The sequence below is a fragment of the Odontomachus brunneus genome, unplaced genomic scaffold (assembly GCF_010583005.1).
Source record: "Odontomachus brunneus isolate Ranch 3 - 2012 unplaced genomic scaffold, Obru_v1 Obru_scaffold_169, whole genome shotgun sequence".
NCBI lineage: Eukaryota > Metazoa > Arthropoda > Insecta > Hymenoptera > Formicidae > Odontomachus > Odontomachus brunneus.
Genome location: NW_022639619.1, coordinates 703,533 through 722,214, shown reverse-complemented (window position 1 = coordinate 722,214; position 18,682 = coordinate 703,533). Strand labels below are relative to the sequence as shown.

The 18,682-nt window shown below is 43.8% G+C and overlaps 1 protein-coding gene across 17 annotated transcripts in view; it reads right to left on the bottom strand.

Moving 5' to 3' along the window:
- Positions 1–467: 467 nt before the first annotated feature.
- The window catches only part of LOC116851258 (sex determination protein fruitless), a 134,194-nt gene continuing 115,979 nt past the window's right edge, over positions 468–18,682 (bottom strand). For 16 of the 17 annotated variants that reach the window (XM_032830523.1, XM_032830519.1, XM_032830517.1 and 13 more), the window contains 6 exons: positions 11,858–12,007; positions 7,445–7,717; positions 6,672–6,830; positions 6,409–6,457; positions 6,044–6,302; positions 468–5,895 (listed from right to left, as the gene is read on the bottom strand). In XM_032830523.1, the coding sequence (XP_032686414.1) occupies positions 5,325–5,895; positions 6,044–6,302; positions 6,409–6,457; positions 6,672–6,830; positions 7,445–7,717; positions 11,858–12,007 (1,461 nt within the window). In that variant the 3' untranslated portion in view covers positions 468–5,324. The remainder of the gene's footprint in view (positions 5,896–6,043; positions 6,303–6,408; positions 6,458–6,671; positions 6,831–7,444; positions 7,718–11,857; positions 12,008–18,682) is intronic. The other variant, XM_032830534.1, reaches the window with a different exon arrangement.

The following is an 18,682-nucleotide window of genomic DNA, read 5'->3' as shown; positions in this document are numbered from 1 at the left end:
TTTTCTGTGTCTCAGGTATAAAACTAAGGGGGGCGGCCGGCTAAGCCATCTTGTAAAACTATATTCATATATTTTCTCTCTCTATTGCGCTCAAATGTGTGATAAACCCTAAAAATGTCCTTAAACACTTCAGGCAGGTCGACAGGTTTGACTGTTCGTGCGTGTTATACATGAGACACTCCGTAACCGGCGTATTATCCAACGAAACGTGCGAACGCGGGTGTGACGTCGTATCACCGATGATGATGAAGATGACGATGATGATGATGATGATGATGATGACAATGGTGATAATGATGGTGACGATGATGACAATGGTGATAATGATGATGATGATGATGGTGCGCGCGCGTAATGTCGTCAATGAATTCACTTGCATTAATTTAATGATCATTCCGTAATGTCGATGTCGCGGTGGTCCGTTTTGGAATAGCTATATATATAATTATTATAAATATATTTATATGTATATTTTATATATATATATTTATATTTATATATGTATAATAGGTCCATGCGTTTTTTTTCTTCCGTTATGCGCGTGTAATGCAACGTGTAATGACAATGAAGAGCGTGTATACTAGGAATGTACATAGTGTACGAAGATATTAATAAGGTTGTGTATAAAACGATGATACATACTATTACTCGTCACTCGTTTATATCAAACGACACAATTAATTATGATATCGATTTTTTTTTAGTCTCATGGTACGACGACCGCGTTTCAAAAGCGCGGCATCGTTCGCCAATAGGCTAGTCTTGTCCTGTCGTACAATGCAGTCGCGATCACGCACCCGCTAACTCTCCCTCTCTCGCACTCTCTTTCTCTCTCTCCCTTTCGCCCGTCGCGTAACAATAATGCTGCACCCGATGTGTGCTTATGATACAAGAACCTCCAAATGAATGGCCATCAGTCTTTGAGCATACGATTTGGCATACACGCGCTTACAAACAGCGTCGCTCTACGACACGCGTCCCGAATTAGAATCGAGAGACTGACACGTTTTGTACTTTAATAATAATCCGCGGGCGCTCTCGTTAAAAAAAGGAAATTTACACATATCCATACATGTGTATATGTGTGTTGAATAAAAATAGAAAATACACAAAGATCATATGCCTCAATAAATGTATATGTGTATGTGTGTGTATATATATATACATATATATATATGTGTGTATGTATAGTATACACACACACACATATCGTCGAGATAAATTCTATCTAGAGATCTCCCTAGCTTCATATAATAAACTTAAAAAAACTTGAACTAATATAGTGTATATAATAATAATATAATAATAATAAAATAATATATAACAAAGAAATTAAAATACTCCCAATAAGATTTTAAATGATTCTCATTTGTTCCATGGCTCAGCGTGGATTCTCAAAAACATGACCATCCATTCGGGACAATTTGTATTGGATCATTATTATTAAATATTAATACTTCTAGTCGTATACTCTTGCTAGAGTAAAAGTGGTCTCGCGCGTCCCAGATAAACCTACCCGGACGCCGTAGGCAAATACAGAGTGTTTCAGCGCATGTATTTCTGCTTCCTTGATATGCGATAGATACTAATCTAACAAAACTTGTCCTTACATTTCTCACATTTGGTATGTTTTAGTCTTATTTTACTTCAAAAAAAAAAAAAAGAAAGAAAAATATATAGAGGAGAAAAAAGAGAGAAGTTGCTATCTCTTGCTTAATACGAAAGCTCAATATAAGACGCAATGAGTTTCTGATGAAAATATTAAATTAAAGAGTGAGGATGAACAGATCTTTTCCTTTCATTTCTCTGCCGGTACTTTTTTAAGAGATACGAATAAAATTATTCTAAACGTGCGACGTGTGTTGCTCTGCGTACAATATAAAATGATATCATATACGATAAAAATAATCGAGCCGGAGCACTCGTAAAGTAATCGAAAAACCTCGCTCTTCGCGTCCGATGGCAAAACGATATTTCCTTAAATATACAAAGTAGACTAAAGAGAGTACTTCATTCGTCAGATAAGTCATCGGCAAGTCTGCCGAAAATACTTTCTCTCGTAGAGCCCGCAACGTACAACTGTGTGCCTGTGAGCGTATGTGACAGTGTGTATGTGTGTCTCATGTGTGTGTCTCACTGACAGTGCGCCTCACACTTAATCGAGAGTATCTCGATACTTATCGTTACGCTTCTCCCTTATTTTTGTATTTTTCTTCGGTTTTTCTTTTGTTTCCTTTTCGTTACCTTAGTAGTCAGTCGACTTCAGGGTCCGTTTAAAGAGAGTAGGTACATATACATTACGCATTCGTGTACAAAGAATGCGCGACTCGAAGTATTCTCCATGCTATTATCATACACTGTCGTATTTACACATCTCGCGATATAGCCGTCTTTTCGCTCTTTCTCGTCATACCGAAGCTCCCGACGACGAGATGAACGCCGTGCCTGTCGGCTTCTCGCGACTTCGCGCGTTTCGTACTTCGGATTGCTCGCACGTTCGGATTACTTTACAAGTACCCTCCGCGATAATAAATCCTCTCCAATGCAACTAAGTCTTATATCATCGAAAAATATCATCGGAGATACCTCTACTATACTATTAGTTCTTACTTAGTTTTACCTTCAGCGAACAGGAATACTCATTTCCAGTCAATGTCTCATGGAGTACGGTTATTCTAATATGGATTTTATACATACATGCGTCACACACGCGCGTGCGTGTACACATGTATATATTTATATAGCACGCGGTTAGTCTGGTTTTCCACTTTTCCATCTTAACTTAACTTAGACACCGCGCGCCTGTGTGAAAGCTTACGAAGAAAGTAAACTAAACGGAATCGCGTGTTGGTATACCAACAAGGCATTTTCGATAATGCTACTTCGATATCGTCCTCTTTGCTTTTTACAACGAGGACTCAAACATTGCACGATGTAAAAGAGTCATACTACCATTTCTTCTTGTTTTCCTTTGTTTTTGTTTGATCCTTCTTAAAATAGTGCTCGGACACACACTTTTTGTGCCAAATAATATTAATTTTCACATTTCGCTATTGCACCAATATTTACAATGGACGTTTATATTTCGTACTTGTCTCATTAAACGAATTATCTTTGATATTAATCGGCGATTATCGTTCAAATAAAAGCTACTAAAAATGTTCCTCCTTAAAAAAAGAAAGGAAACTCCTCGCATACATTGCTAATGTCTCTAAAATGTTCCTACGCTACGTTTAGAGTTACATACTGGTATAAAAAGAGAAAGAAAATAGAATTGTACCATTTTAAGCGCAGACACAGACAATCCCGTAAACGTTCCGAATACTCAAAGAAGGCAGTCGTCGCGATTTTTTCGAGAACTCTCTTTCTCTCTCGCGCGACATGCAAAATTGCAGCCGATTGCAAATGTCTTCGCTCAATCGCGCCTGGCCGTTTTAAAACCGAACTTGGTCGCTTCACACGACATTTTCCAAAAGATACGATAACTAGGGATGGGACTAGGTTCAGTATGTTCTCTCGCGTGTTCACAACCCGCGAGCAAATATAACCAATAATTTTGAAATGATTATAACGATACTTGGTACTTCTCAGCAAATGCGAGAGTCAGTTTGTTCTCTTTAAGTTTTCTTTAATTTATGTTACAATTCAACGAGTAAAAATTCGAAGAAGTTGCCAAAGTGTTCCTATTATAATACTGTCATAGCTGAAGAGACTTACATTTTGGCTTGGTCACAGATTTCAATTATACTTTATATGTTTGCTAGTCACAAAAGATGTTTTGAGAAAACACGCCGCGGGCACAATATCGATGATACTAGATCCAATGGCGTACGTGATCCCATCCCTAGCAAAACGCGTACGCGAAATCAATCTCGTCGGCGAATCGGTAAACGAAATCAGAGAGACCGGTATTTTAACGTGTTAAGGCTTCCATCGCATCGAAGTTACGTTTTAAATCATAAACGATTTACTATTGGATACTCTGCAACCCGACTAAGTGACGATTTCCACGCTCTTGAATACTTTTCTAAATACAAATGTCGTGGTTGAATACTATCTACAGTCGCCTTGTTCTGTAAAAGACTCGGTTGTCCTGCGTATTCCTTTCGCGACGCGCGAATTGAACGCCCCCTTCCAATAGTACACGTTTTTATGATTTAAATTCCCACGTTCGTATCGTGTATCGTACGGAACACCAACTGAAAACGCGTTCATGCATCCTAACGACGATCGCACGAGGAACATCTACGTCGAAGGACCGTCACCTCTCACGCCATGGTGTATTTACTATGATGGATCTACTTGTGGTGAATATATTGTCGCTCTTTACGTGCTACCATACAGACACATGCGGCAGAAAATAGTCTAGGCATTCTTTTGCAATAATACATCTCTACATCGTTATTCAAAAGGAACTTCGATTGAACTTTTTTTTTTATTATACGCTTTTCCCTCTGTTTCCTTGCTCTTTATCCTTTTCCTCACGAAGGCCAAGATCGCGCGTGCATGCAAGTATACACGCGCGCGCGCGCGCGCGCCACCGACGTAGATCAAAGCGAACCGATTCGTGAAGTAAAACGGGAGAAATTTCAACGTCAACAACGCTGGTATACTAAACTCCTCGAGGGGCCGGGGAGCGGATATCGCGCGACATTAACACCCTTTTTCATCAACGTGGAAAATACCGGCGGGCCGTGGTCGCATCCGTGAGAATCGCGACCGACTCCAAGGCACGACGAAGCGTACGCTTGTCTCCATCTTCTCTTTCCTCTCTCTCTTTCTTCCTTCCTTCCCGTCTCTCTTCCTGCCTTTCTCTCTGTCTTTATGTTCTTTCTATTCGTTTTGCGGTGATTCCACACGCTTTGCAGTGGCACTTTCGTTTTGCTGGGTCTGAGTCGGCCGTACGCCAGAGTTTTCGCTTCTCTCTCTCTCTTTCTTTCTGTCTTTCTGTGTCTCTCTCTCTCTCTCTCTCTCTCCGTCCCGACGGCCAGCCACGGCCCTTCCCTAATCGTCAACGACCGATTACGCGCGAGATTGTCTAAAGCTACTCTTTCGGAGTACGAACCCGCGTGCGCGGGATATATCGGCGCCCTAGCGCGACATGGGCGACGACGACGGCGACGGCGACAGCGACGACGAGGCGACGACGAGGCGATGACGATCCGCACCAACCGTCGCCCTCACTTGCCTCTCTATTTCAAATGAAAATTCGTGAGAAAGCGAGTAAACACGTTGGAATAGAAACTGCGCGGGCACAGGTCGGATCTGTAGCTGGCGCTCGGTGGTGCTCGCGGGTTCGCTGGTGTCAGATAGGGTCTGAATAGTTAGGGTTTGCTGTTGTCATTGCTCAGGGACAATGGGTCGGCGAGCTTCTGCTGTTGCTGCTGCTGTTGCTGCTGCTGGCTGACTTCACTGACGGCGCCGCCGCTCATCAGTTTCGCGTTGTTGTTCTCGGTATTGGACACCTTCGTGTACTCACGCTTGCGCAGCATGTTCTCGGTCTTGACGATCGTGATGTCCGGATTGTTCTCCAGCACGGACGTTGCGGCCTTCGGCACCGCCGTCGGCACCTCGATGTAGCCGCCGCCCTCGCGCTTGATCGGCGTGGTCGTCGTCAGCGTCGCCGCAGTCGCAGCGGTCGCGTTGATCTTCTGCAGGATGTCGTTCATCGACTCGCTGTTCTCCGTCGGCTCGTTGTTGCCGTCGATGTTGCCGGGCGCCGGGCCGTCGCTGGCTATGAATACCCTGTCCGAACCCTGCAACGTCGCCAGGTACGTCGCCAGTGTATGGACGGTCACGTTGAGGATTTCGGCAGCGCGAAACAACGTTATCTCCTTCCTCCGCAGCTTCGCCAGCACTTCGGCAGGGCCCGGCTCAGACCAAAAATCCCGCACTCTACAAGTATAAATTCCTCGCCAATTCTTGGTGAAAATCGCATCCCCCGCTCGTGCCGACTCGGTTTCAACTTATAATACATTTCTCGGCCCGTGCTTTAAAGTTTTAGTTTTACCGAGTATTTACAATCGTCGCGCGTGTCCGTTACCTGTACGGGTGTTTAAGGCAACCGTAACTGTCACGATATCTGCCGTAGAGGGTGCCGTATGAGACGCCGAGTATCTCGGCGGCAGTCTTCATCTCCAGTTCTTTGCTCTTGATCGCGTCCATAACGCGTCGCGTGAACGGCTCCTCCCAGAACTCCTGTCTGCGACCCGTCGTCAGATAATCGTTCATCTTTATCACGTCTCGGAATTGCTCGGGAATCGATGGATTTGTGGCGTTGGAGTTTGATGGGGTGCTAGGCGCTGCAACGAACATTGTACGATTAAGTTAAACATCAATACGCACGATAACAACACTTATGAGCAACACTTAAATCGAAATTAGTGAAAAGCTATCACTAAAATATACCTTTCTTTTCCTGATCAGATGTGCTGTCATCCTTTGACATGTAAGACAGCTAAAAAAAGTACAAAAGGCATTATCAAACATTGAACAATTCTTGCGAAAATATCTCTATTCATGTCGGTGAAAGAGGGAGGGAGAAGGTGGGGGGAAAGAGAGGAGAAAGTAGAACGAGACCTCTCTCTTAATAATCGCAGAATGGATGATTTAATTACGCGAGTGCGTGCAAAAAGAACAGGATAAAAACGTATCTAATGAATGGTCCTTACCACAGGCAGTGGCGTTTCGTTATTCTCATTCATCATCACGTCGTCGTCCCAACTCTCGTGGTCACCGCCTTCGCTCATCATTTCCTCCTGGGAAAAGGTTCGACGTGACACATTAGAGTCGCGCGTGGTTAGCCCGTATGCGTAATACCCGCCGCGAGTCTGACAAAATTTCCGAATATCTACATTCACGACATGGGTCAGCTCGTATGTGCTTCTTACAATAATTGATTCGCTCGTAAGACTCGGTGCCATTGTAGCGGAGCAAGACGCGTCTCACAACATATCTCACGTTCATGTTTGAGTCTCAATTCTTTCTGACAAACACCTTGAAAGTAACTTTGTTAGGCGAGAACTGTATTTGGAATGTTTAAGGCCGATTGTTCCAACTTCTTGGTAATCTACCTAACAGTTATCATGTGTCTATATCTGTCTAATTTGAAGAAAAAACGAAGATATATGACTTAACTAGCTTCAAATAGGTTATCAAGAGGCTGGAACAATCGACCCTTAATGTTAAAAGTGTCACAAAATGTATTTTTCGTTCAAAATGCAATTGCAGCAATAAATTGAAAGAAATTACGCTTTGTAATTGCAATATTCGTACGACTGTACAAGAAATATGACGCGTTGTTGCAATATTTACGAAATGACAAATATTAGCCGCTAATTTTGGCTCAGCTGCATGCTCTTTTAATCGCACCGATCCTTACGGGCACGAGCCATTCGGCCCACGCAGCTATGTGATAAGAGAGAATTCGTATTGCGTTGCGTACATTTCCGGTGATACACGTGATTTTCGGTGTAAATACGTCGTGCGCCGAGGGTGGATCGTCCAGAGGCGGACGGCCCCTGCGTCTCTGTTTGGGAGGTGGTGGCTCATCGGCGTCGCCTTCCCTCAAGACAGTTTCCACGCCGGGAGTTGCGGCGCCGGGACTGTGGCCGGTGTTGTTCAGGTCGTTTTGCGCGGAATCGCTGCGCCAGCTGACCTCGGCGAGACCCTTGATGTGTAAATCCTCGGCGGTTTTCAGCAACGACGACAGCCTCGTCTGCAAAACGTAATCACTCGTCTCTAATGCGCTCGTCGTTCGTGCTTGCGATTAACAGAGTGCAATTATTATAATGATTATCTTCACTCCTCCCCTAAGGCTGCGCGCGCGTGTGTGTGTGTGTGTGTGTGTGTGTGTGTAAAGACTAAGCGCGAGAGTCTCTGTCTGTCGGTCGCCGAGTCGTGTTACCGAGGATGTCTTCGTTTACGAATAACAGCGAGGTCGTAACGGCCGTGAGTATGAATTATACGGAAAGCGTAATGGGAAAACGCTAAAACGATAATTACGGACGTCTGGCATTAATATTAACGGCATTAATAAAAAGCGTGGCAATGAGGGGGAGGGTAAGAGGGAGGTTGGGCGGGGGTAAAAGAGCTTCCTCCTCGACGAGGGGGAGAAACGGACAGTGCAGTTGAAACGAACGGAAGTGAGTCAGTGAGCGAGTTTTTCATTTGGAAACCGATTCTCCCTCTAATCGTACTCATCCACCGTGACTACGCTTCGCGAGTACGTCGAATTCATGAGGTTCTTTTGGAATATTTTATCATGCGGGATAACATCGCGCGCGCGCGGCAACGAGTCGAGACGAGCCCGTCGAGAACGCGTTTATTCGACAATTTTTCAACGTTCCAGTCGGTCATCGGCTGAGGATTATTATTAACTACCGCGCGATTACGAAGGCAATTACGTATCTCGACGCGGCGCGCTTTAAATCTCCGATTTAAAATACCACCAGAGGCGGAAATGCAAAAACTAAAAACCCATCCACGTCGCTGCGCGCTACTTCTTCGCGTGGACTTATTTTCGTGTCATTGTCGCTTCGGCCCCGCGAATTTCCTCGAAACCTATCCCCGTGCAGGGACAATCCGCGCGTTGCGCGATCGGCCCCATCATAAAGAAACTCGCGCAACAAATCACATGGAAAGCCGACGAGCACGTGCGGGCACGTATTCTGCGCAGCAACAACAACGGGGCCCCAATTATTATTTGCTAATTTTCACCGATGCCAATGGCGCGCGCTCGCTGGCGCGACCGAATGCTAAATAATATGGGAACTTTCTACAAACGGCCGCGCCGCGCGGCTTTCTATCGGCCACGGCCGGAATTGGAAAAATGCCTATGTGGGTCAGCGTCGCCGCCGCCGCCGTCGCGAGCGCGCGGCGCAGGAATAATGTATTTCAGAAATCGCGCCGCTTTCGCGTTTCTCGCATGGAGACAGCCGCGGCAAGAAAAGGGAGCGCGGATAAGGAGAAAAACGGACGGCGCGCGTGACGCAAAAATCTGAAATCCAAAGCTGCGTTAACCAACGCTGTTAACACGCTGCGACCCCTTTTCCACTGGCCGGTCTCGTATCGCGCCGCTCCGGTCACGCGGCGAGGGAGCTTAAATCGCCATCGATCTTCGATCCCGGATCGGGCCCCGGCATTTTCACTCCGCGATTTTTCGCGAGCCCCCCCGGATCGCGCGGGCCCGCGACACAAAACGTGCCGGAGAAAGCCCGCGAGCGTGGCTGTGTGCGATCCTAGTCATGACTAGAAATCGGGAAGAATTCGCTCCCTTCCCCCGTCTCGAGAAAGAGAGATGCGAGGAAGCCGAGATCTGCCGAAGTTGCCAGACGCGGAACGCAGACGTGCTCGAGAATTTTGAGGGATACGCATGTCGATAAATACACGGAAGAGAAAGAATTTTTGGTTGGATCGATCAAATGTCTGATAAAATATGAACGAACCGGAAATTCCGGTTGAAGTTACCAGAATAATGCTCAAGTTAATAAGATTCCCAGTTAACCAGACTTGCAATCTTCAAGTTAATCAAAAATCCTGTTATCTTAACAGAATTCTGGTGACCTTTTCCTGCACAGGTTTGCCAAAGTTAACGCGACGCTATTTTGAGGCGCACAATTGCGACGTATGGGAAACATAATTAGATATTTCGCAAAGATCTCGAAGAATTACACGGATATGAAGTGTATTCGCGGAAACATCTAAATCAAGAAGACATGCAGTTATCGTGATATTATTGTAATCTAGTGAAGTAACGGATGGGTAAAATACTCGGGATATCTCGAGAGAATCCCGAAAGAGCACATTTTCCTCGAATGTAGCTCGGGCAATTAAAAAAGAAAATAGAAAAGGGAAAGAGAAAGGGAAAAAGAGAAATTGAGAGTACACGAAAATATAATAATACCGCGAATAAGATGCTGGAGAGGGGCAGGGAGATGCTCTGTGCGCGCGCGTTTCGTTTTATATAATTAATAAACCCAGATGCAAGGAGCAACGTAGCGGTATAAATATAAACGCGCTTGTGAGGATTATCCGTGGCTTTATTATTACATTCACCGAGCGCAGAGGAAAGAACTCTCTTTAATCCGGAATGAAAAAGTCTCAAGGATCACGAGAAAACAATTAGCGAAATGTAAAAATCCGTGAGGATAGCAACTAGTCGTTCCATGCGCATATAAATAATATGCCGCGTAGTTTGCGAAAACGTATATATGTATCGATACTTTCCTGGAACCGATTCTTCTGCAATAGAGATGACACTCTCTGCGCGCGCGAATTTCTCTCTCTCTCTCTCTCTCTCACTCCATCCCTTTTTTAATATTATGAAATATTTATTTCAATGCGAGCTCCAATGAAATTCCCACCGAAACTAAATCCATTCTGAATCAATGAGAAAATAAGATCTCGTCTTTTCGCAATCAGCTCTTTCTCGGTAGCTGTCAGGTGTGGGGAAAAAGTCGATTCTAAAAATCCCGTTGTAAAACACGCGCGCCATCGTGGGACCGATCCACACGGCCGTATCTTCATCGGTATCCCGACGGACTCAAATGCCATTAGGTCTCCTTATTTCTTGTTGATTTTCCAGACTACGTCGATTCACCGCGACAAGTCGATATTCCCGACACGTAGTTTCGTATATACGACGGTGGTCTTGTCATAACACGTCCCGGCGCACTCGAACCCGCGCGTCGTCGTTGCGCGAGTGAGAGATGTTGGTTTTTTGCGAGATAATAGGCCCCGTAAAGTTCTCTCGTTAACCATAGCTGTCACACGCCGTGCGCGACTGTTATCTAGGCGAAATTGTTGTTATTGGAAAAGTGCTGAGGAAGGCGAGCGAATTGTCCCGAGTTTTACTGCTTAACTTCATTTCACGACGACGTAATAAAACGCCCGCTGCAAATAGCAACGTTAATGAGCACGGCAGCGAAAATATATCTAAGATACGCCTAAGCGGAAGAGAGAAACTCTCGTTTAGCCTGAGAATATTTAATATGGGCGCGGGCGCGATACGCGGTGGTATTGCGTTTCGTGTCTTTTTGCCATTTCAAAAACCCACGTCATTTTCTATCTCTGCAAGAGTGTTTGCTTGATCTAGTTCGGAATATAATTGCAGCCGCGGCTTCGACACGGATGTCTTCTTTTGCCGCTCTCATACTCATTAAATGCGGTAACTTGAGGAATGGTATATCTTTTCAAATTACTGGAACTGGACGGAAATACCACCTAAGATAATGAACGCTGATAATACTGAACTGAGTGAAAAATGATACGCTCAATGAAGCGAGATATGTCCTGGAGAATGCAGAGACCTCGTCAATTATTCATTTTTAAAAATTTGATATTTAAATGTCATTAAGTTGTCACCACAATATCGAATATATATGTTGTGTATGTTGGTATATCGCGGTACACGCTTTTGCCCTTTAATTCTCGAGAATTAGACTCAATTTCAGTTTTTGCATTTCTCTCTCGAGTAATTCCAACTATTTGTACAGACCGATACTCCTCGTGACTTTTATTCTTTCCTGGAGATCTTTCGAAGTACAAAGAGAACACACATCTACGTATCTTTCCAATGGAATAAATTAATCATTAATTTAATTAAGATCACCATGATATGCCGAGAATTATTCATGTCACGCACGATATCTTTTTTTTCTTTTCTTTGAAACGTATAAAGAGTTCTTTACTTCGTACAAAGAGGAAAATTACATGTTTTTCTTTCAGTATGTGCGTCATGCAAAGCGCCAGGCGCGTCGCGGCTACGAGGAAATACCTGGGATTGGTCGCTCATAGAATCGGCAATGATACCAGGTACGCAAACAGGAGAATAACTTGTAGAAAATTGGACACTCACGTGGTCAATGTTGATCTCTCCCTTGTACATGAACTCCACGAGCACTTTGATGTCTGAGAATTTGACGTCACGCATGATGACGATGGGGTCCTTCTCCTCGTACTGCGATAGAATCGTGTCGAAGTATGTGCTGCACGCCGACAGTACAACCTGTGAACATGCGAGTCGACGATGCGATCGTTAATTATACCGCGAGGTGATTTTATCTGCGAGAACGAGAAACGGATCGCCGTGTAAATAACACCACGACTTAAATTCTAGATACATAAGTTACGGAACAGCTGCGCGAGACGTCACGCAGTGGATGGGCGCGCATCGATTGCACGTGTATATGTATGTATATGTGTGTGTGTGTGTGTGTGTGTGTGTGTGTGTGTGTGTGTGTGTGTGTGTGTGTGTGTGTGTGTGTGTGTGTGTGTGTGTGTGTGTGTGTGTGTGTGTGTGTGTGTGTGTGTGTGTGTGTGTGTGTGTGTGTGTGTGTGTGTGTGTGTGTGTGTGTGTGTATGCGTCGACTACGGCGCGCCGAGGTCAGATCCTACCCTAACGAAGTTACAGAGACCTTTGCGAAGTGTCGGCAAGATGCTCCTGCTTCTAATTACGCGAATTTACGTGCATCTCCTCCTCCGTCGTCGTGACCGTTGCTTTATTACAACAATTCAATCGTCATGGAGTGTTATCCGTGTCGGAGTGATACCGAGTCGAGTGACATCTCGCAGAATTCAAGGAGCTTATTCACAAAGTGTGTATTCTCAGGCCGACCAAGGACCGTATTTTTAATGGCACATCAATGGAGCTACTCGTAAAACTCATTATTTATCGGAGAATTACGTTTTTATACATTTCTCTCACTATCTAAATAATAAATGTTCATTTGAAGGTAATTTCATGATACTACCTCGCCACGTTCCACTCAGTACAATGCTACGCAAAGCATAAAGCGGCAGTTCTCCGGCCTACAATCGACCATTACATACAAAAACAGTGTAGTGAACACTATTCTTCCTTTCATATAGAGTTTTTTAATACGTAACATTTGTAACGGTAAATTTTTTATTTGGATGGTATCATTTTTTTATGAAGTTACATTGGAATAATGGTCATTTATATACCATAAGGTTAGGAGAGATCGTGTCTGGATGATCCCAAGAGTGCGTTGCTCGTGTGCTTTCTTTTAGTATTTGTCTTGACAGGAACAGTGGATACAAAATCGCGAATGGTCTTTTTAGAACATAGGTATTTTTTCCAGAGTCTCATTAAAATCAAAATAATATTACAGTTAAAAAAAATAGAAAAAACTGACTTAACAAGTGACTTTTTGTGTTATACTCCATCGTGAGTGAATGAAATTGGGCGACGTGTTACTAGCTAGAATGAAGTTTCTTGCAAGTGTATGATATACTATTTTAGATAATACAAGCAATTTCCATTTATAAAGTAACTGAAATCGAGCATGTGGGCGAACAAGGTAAAGTTGGCCCATAATTATAAGAGCCGATAAGAAGGCTGCGGAGACCTCTCGCGGAAATCTCGGAACTACTAACTAGAATATATATTTTATACGCGGCTTTCTTTATTTTGCGTTAAGGGGATGCTGGAGTCGACGACGAACTCGAACAATGTCGATAATGCAGAGACGATCGTCACTAACATAATCACGCTCTTTTTTATATTTCTTGTATATACAGAACTTACATGAATGTGTGTTGCTTCGTTTTACCATATTCAACGAAAAACCTAATCATATACATGTAGAAATCTTTCTGCAAACTTTTTCGATATTTTTAAACTTCCAAATGCAGATGCGAAGGTACAGCGATGTTCTTCAAAATTTTTCTTTTTGGAGCATCCACATTTTCGACATGTACAAGTTGCGGGACTTTTAGATTATGCAAATATTACGCTAATTGACAGCTTGAGATTTTACATAAAAAATTTTTTATTCGTTTTCGTCACATATCGAGCAATGCTTCTATTTATCTTTGCACATATTTTCATTGCGTAAAAGCATTTGTAATTCTGTGTAACCAATACGACGTAAAAAATTTTGTAGAAAAATGTTAGTGTTCTGTCGGTAAAGTTTTCAGCTTCAGCATCCCCTTAACTGAACCAATTGGGCACGTTGCTGCAAGTTTGTATTTTGTTTATTACAAAGCAAAATATATAGTTAACAGAATCATGGCGGGCATTGACACATAGAAAAAGGTTGTCTCTACCATGTTTGTATCGTTAGTCAACAATTAGTTATGAGTTATGCCTGAGAAACTCTAACTTCGAAATTCTAAAATATGCGGCACATCTAGCCTCAGTCTTGCCTAATGTGCAAAATTGCGATATTCAGTATTAAATTTCTTCAGTATTAAATTAAACGAACGGTGCGGAGAAATCGCATGAAACTTGAACTGTGTTTTACCGCGACGAATGTTACGCTGAATTCTCGTATAATTCGAAACATTTTGGTTCAAGTGAATAAATACCTTAAATCGCGCCGATATGATGACCACGCGTGCACGTGTCACGATGTATGAATATTGAGATATCGTTTACCGAACGGGAAAGTCAGTTCACACGGCGCTCTAATTCCTACACACACTCTGATCAATTCGCCTTAATTAACGTCGAACACTATAATGGACCGCGGCCGATTTGTCGAATTTCTAATTAACGCGCAGAAACATTTAACGTCACACGTCGTCTAAAACGACCGCGGAATTCAGCGAGGGCCATTTTTCCCAGTTAGCCGCAAATGTCACTTGGCTTACAACGTTACGTAACACGATCCAATTTATCCGCTTCGGCAAGTAAGGACACACGCTCGTCGCTCCCGATCCGCGCGACGGCGCGTCGATCATTATTAATTACCGGCGGAATGGAATTGTCCGGGAAGTCGCATTGACGTGCGTAACGAGCGCGCACGACTAACGTAATGTACGACGGATCGAAGTGAACGACGCCGCGAATAAAATATGAATTCCTACCTCTGTGCCTCTGTGTCCGCGGAGGATTTTCGCGGGGCTACCACTTCCGCGGACATTCGGCTCTGGACGTAAATATCTGGCATGAAAGTCAATGAGGGGCTCTCATCGCGCTCGTTTAAGGATTTTCATTTTCGCAACGTAGCGTCACTTACAACTCTTCCACGGCGGCTTCTGCCCTTGATGGAAATTTACACAAGGGCACACTGCCGATCTAACATGTATCACGACATTAACGCTGGACCTGCCAAAATGAGCAATTTCCGTGTCATTTTGACATTTTAATTGTAATTTCTTAGAAAAATTACTCCAATTTATAACGGCGCATTCTATATTTTTAATCGACGTTAAAGAGAACCAAAGGGAATAAGTAACACTTTTTTCTTACGTATTTTTTCAAAGACCTATTTTTTTATCATTCCGACAGAGATATCAGTCATCACTGAAAAATATCGTTCTACTGTAAAAAAGAAAAGCAATTATTCAATTTACTTTCCTTCTTTTAAGTAATGATTATTTTGAACAAAAAATATTTTCTTGATAACATTTTCGAAATATACTTCTACTACAAACTTTAGAAAATTTCAGAGAAGCTCGTTTTTATCACGTACTGGAAAAAAGAATTTATTCTCTCTACGAGAAAATTATGAAATCTTATCGAAGAAAACGTTAGTTCGACTTTATGTATAATCAAGAAAATGAGTAAACATTTTTTTCTCTTACATTATGTATTTTTTCAAAAACTTGTCATTTTGACTGCTCTGATAGAAGTAGGTCATTAATCGTCGGTACACATAGAAATATATCATTTTACTGCTAAGAAAAATAAGATTACTCGGTTTGTTTTCCTTCTCTTAAGTCTCTTAAGTCTCAGTCTAAAAATATAACATTAAAATATAACAACAAATTTCACGAAAGCTCATTATCATGTACTGAAAAGAAGAATTTATTCTCTTTCTAAGAGAATATTACGAATATAATATTACGAAACTTTATCAGAGAAAAAGTTAGCTCGACCCTACGTAGCAAAAGCAATCCGAATTTTTTTCTTTAATTTAATATCCTTCATTGCAATGCTAAACTTACTAGGATTCGGAAAGTATTTGGAATAAATTTGACACTTATGATGAAGTCATGATACATTTGTGGATATATAAACCCCTCAGTGAAATACTTGAAATAACTAATATTTACTTGAATGCAATATATAGTTTTCCGCGTGTAGTTCTAATCTTAATGCGGCGCAACGCTATTTTTCCCGAGATCATGCTGTGACGATCATACAAGCATGATGAAGTTGTAGTCCAGAGATTCACTCGAGACGAAGACGTCGGGAGAAGTTCCCATCGATTTCTTCATGCCTCGCGGTCATTGGATTTTATTTGGTAGTGTGTTGCAGTCGCGCGACAGTCTTCGATTAATTGCGCCTCCTTTGTATGCTAATTGGCCGTTGTCGCGCATAGTGGTGTGTAACGCGGAACACGAGTAGCTAAATTGGCATCGGGATCGGGCGTGCGCGAGCGAACGCTGCGGGAATTTCCGCGCGAACTTCTTTCGATGCTCGATGCTAATGACGTGCGCGCTGCAGTTAGAGATGAAAAATGCGACCGAATTGGAATCTTTACGTCAAAGCGCGACTCCGCGATTGTGCCGGGAAGTTTGGAGCGTACGATGATTATTCGGCGCCCTCGCGATCCTCTGAAGTCCGACACGATCGAGATCGCGATCGCACGTAAAAAAAAAAAGAGAAAAACACTTTCTCGCAAATTTTCCCCCGACCGTCCATCTCAATCTCGTTTCTTCCCCGCGCGTCTATGCTTATTTCACTGCCGCGGCAACTATCAATCTTCGTTTGGCTGTAAGCTTCGTTTCCACATAAAGGGAATTTTCTTCTTTTGGCTTTGTAACGCTTTTTCCAGCTTGATAATGATCTCGAGATAAAAGTGGTAATATTGAAGATCCCCTTCCCTCGATCCTCCTTATAGTGATACTTTTTGCAAGAATAGCGATTTTTCTTGGTACCCCTCCCCGTCTCGGCTCGCGCCGGCACACACACGTGCTCTTGGCTGCGTTTAATTTTCCTTCCTCTTATTTTCCACAACGTGCTCGCCGCGTGCGTTCTTCCGTTAATCCGTCGTGCCTCGCTCCTCTTTCCCAATTTTTTTTTGTGCCTTCCGCTACAGAGAAATGACGAGGGGCCGCGAACGACGAGTGTCTGACTCGGCCCCGCCCAGTCAATAGCCTGAATATTTAATGTTAGAAGTTCCGTATTGATTTTCGCGATTTTTACGTCTCCGCAAATAAGGCCGTAAAGACCGTCGCGGCGGGAACGGGGGAGAGGGAGTGGGAGAGGGTGCGGCAGAGCGGGGGATCGAGACGGAGAGAGAGAAAGAGAGAGAGAGAGAGAGAGAGAGAGAGAGAGAAAGAGAGACGCGTTACTTTTCAGTGCCAGCTATATAACGCTTTTTATTATGCCGGGGCGCTTTTATGGGGAAATACTGCGATGAAAAAAGAGGAAGACGTCGAGACGAGCAGGGGAGGAAGGAAAGGGCAGAAGAAGAAAGAAATTGCACTGCCCGGGTTTCATATCGAGTCATTACGATCCTCGGGTACTTTCACCCCTCCCCTCCCTCTCTGTCCCTAGCCCCGCCATCACCGACTCACTCCCTCCCTCCCTCCCTCCCTTCCTTCCTCCCTCCCAACCCCTCCCACCACCCACGACGACGTCTTCTGACATTAAACTTTTTATCGTGCATAACGGCGCTTCGTCTTTCGTCGCGAGTAAAAAAAATATATAAATGGAAGGACCGTCACAGAGAAAGAGAGAGAAAGAGAGAGAGCGAGAGAGAAAGAAAGAAAAAAGAAACGACCCTGCCAAGGAAAAGGGGTGCTTCGTCAAATTTGTCGATCTCCCTCGTCCGTCTACCCTGGTCCGCGTTGTCCCCTCCTACAATGTCGGGTCCCCTACCCGCTGACTTTTTTTACAGCAAACGCGAAGCATGACAGGCGCGATCGATCCCAAGACGCTTTACGATGCCGCCGGCGAAACGCGGAATGTCGACGGAAATTTACATTCGTAATGGCGCGCAATAAATATTTATTCGGCCGGACATTATTCCAGTTATTTATATGAATCGATATAAAAGCGTTTCGCGGCGGAATGGCGGAGAGGAAGGAAGGAGGGAGGGAGGGAGGGTGGGTGGGAGAGAGCGTAATGACGGGCACCGCTCGCGGCGCAATGCCACCGTTACGCAGGACGAGCCGGAATATTTCTGGAAAATCGCGCACAAACTCGAAATTTATACTTCCAAATAATTTCCAATTTTTATACTGGCGATTTCCGGCTGTCTTCCGCGCGAGAATAACGGTCGCGCCATTTTGCGACTGTATTCGCGATTTAATCGCGATTTTCCGGGATCCCAGTTACTCACGGAGCATCTAAGTCGGTGCTCGTGAATCGGTAAATGAAAAACTCGGAAAGACGCTCGACACCGGCGAGATAAGCGAATCGTGTCGCGTTATCGGCGGCGGGAAATTCCGCGTGTTGAGTAAAAAGTCGAGATGGTGATATCGATACGGTAAGTACTGGAGTGCCCCGTAAAAAATATCGCTCTTGAAAACTATATAAATCTACGACGGAAAAAGCTGACGTGGATATCCGATGCTCGTGTAAAATCGTTCATTATGAAACACGATGCACGTGTGTGCGCGCGCACGCGCGTGTGTATGTGTCAGCAACGTCAGAAAAAGTAGTCTCTACAAGCTGCGATAATATTAACTAAGAAACGATGCAGACATCGAGCAAAACAAGTCCAAGAGGTTACTTTTCTCACAGTAAACACGCAATGAAAAT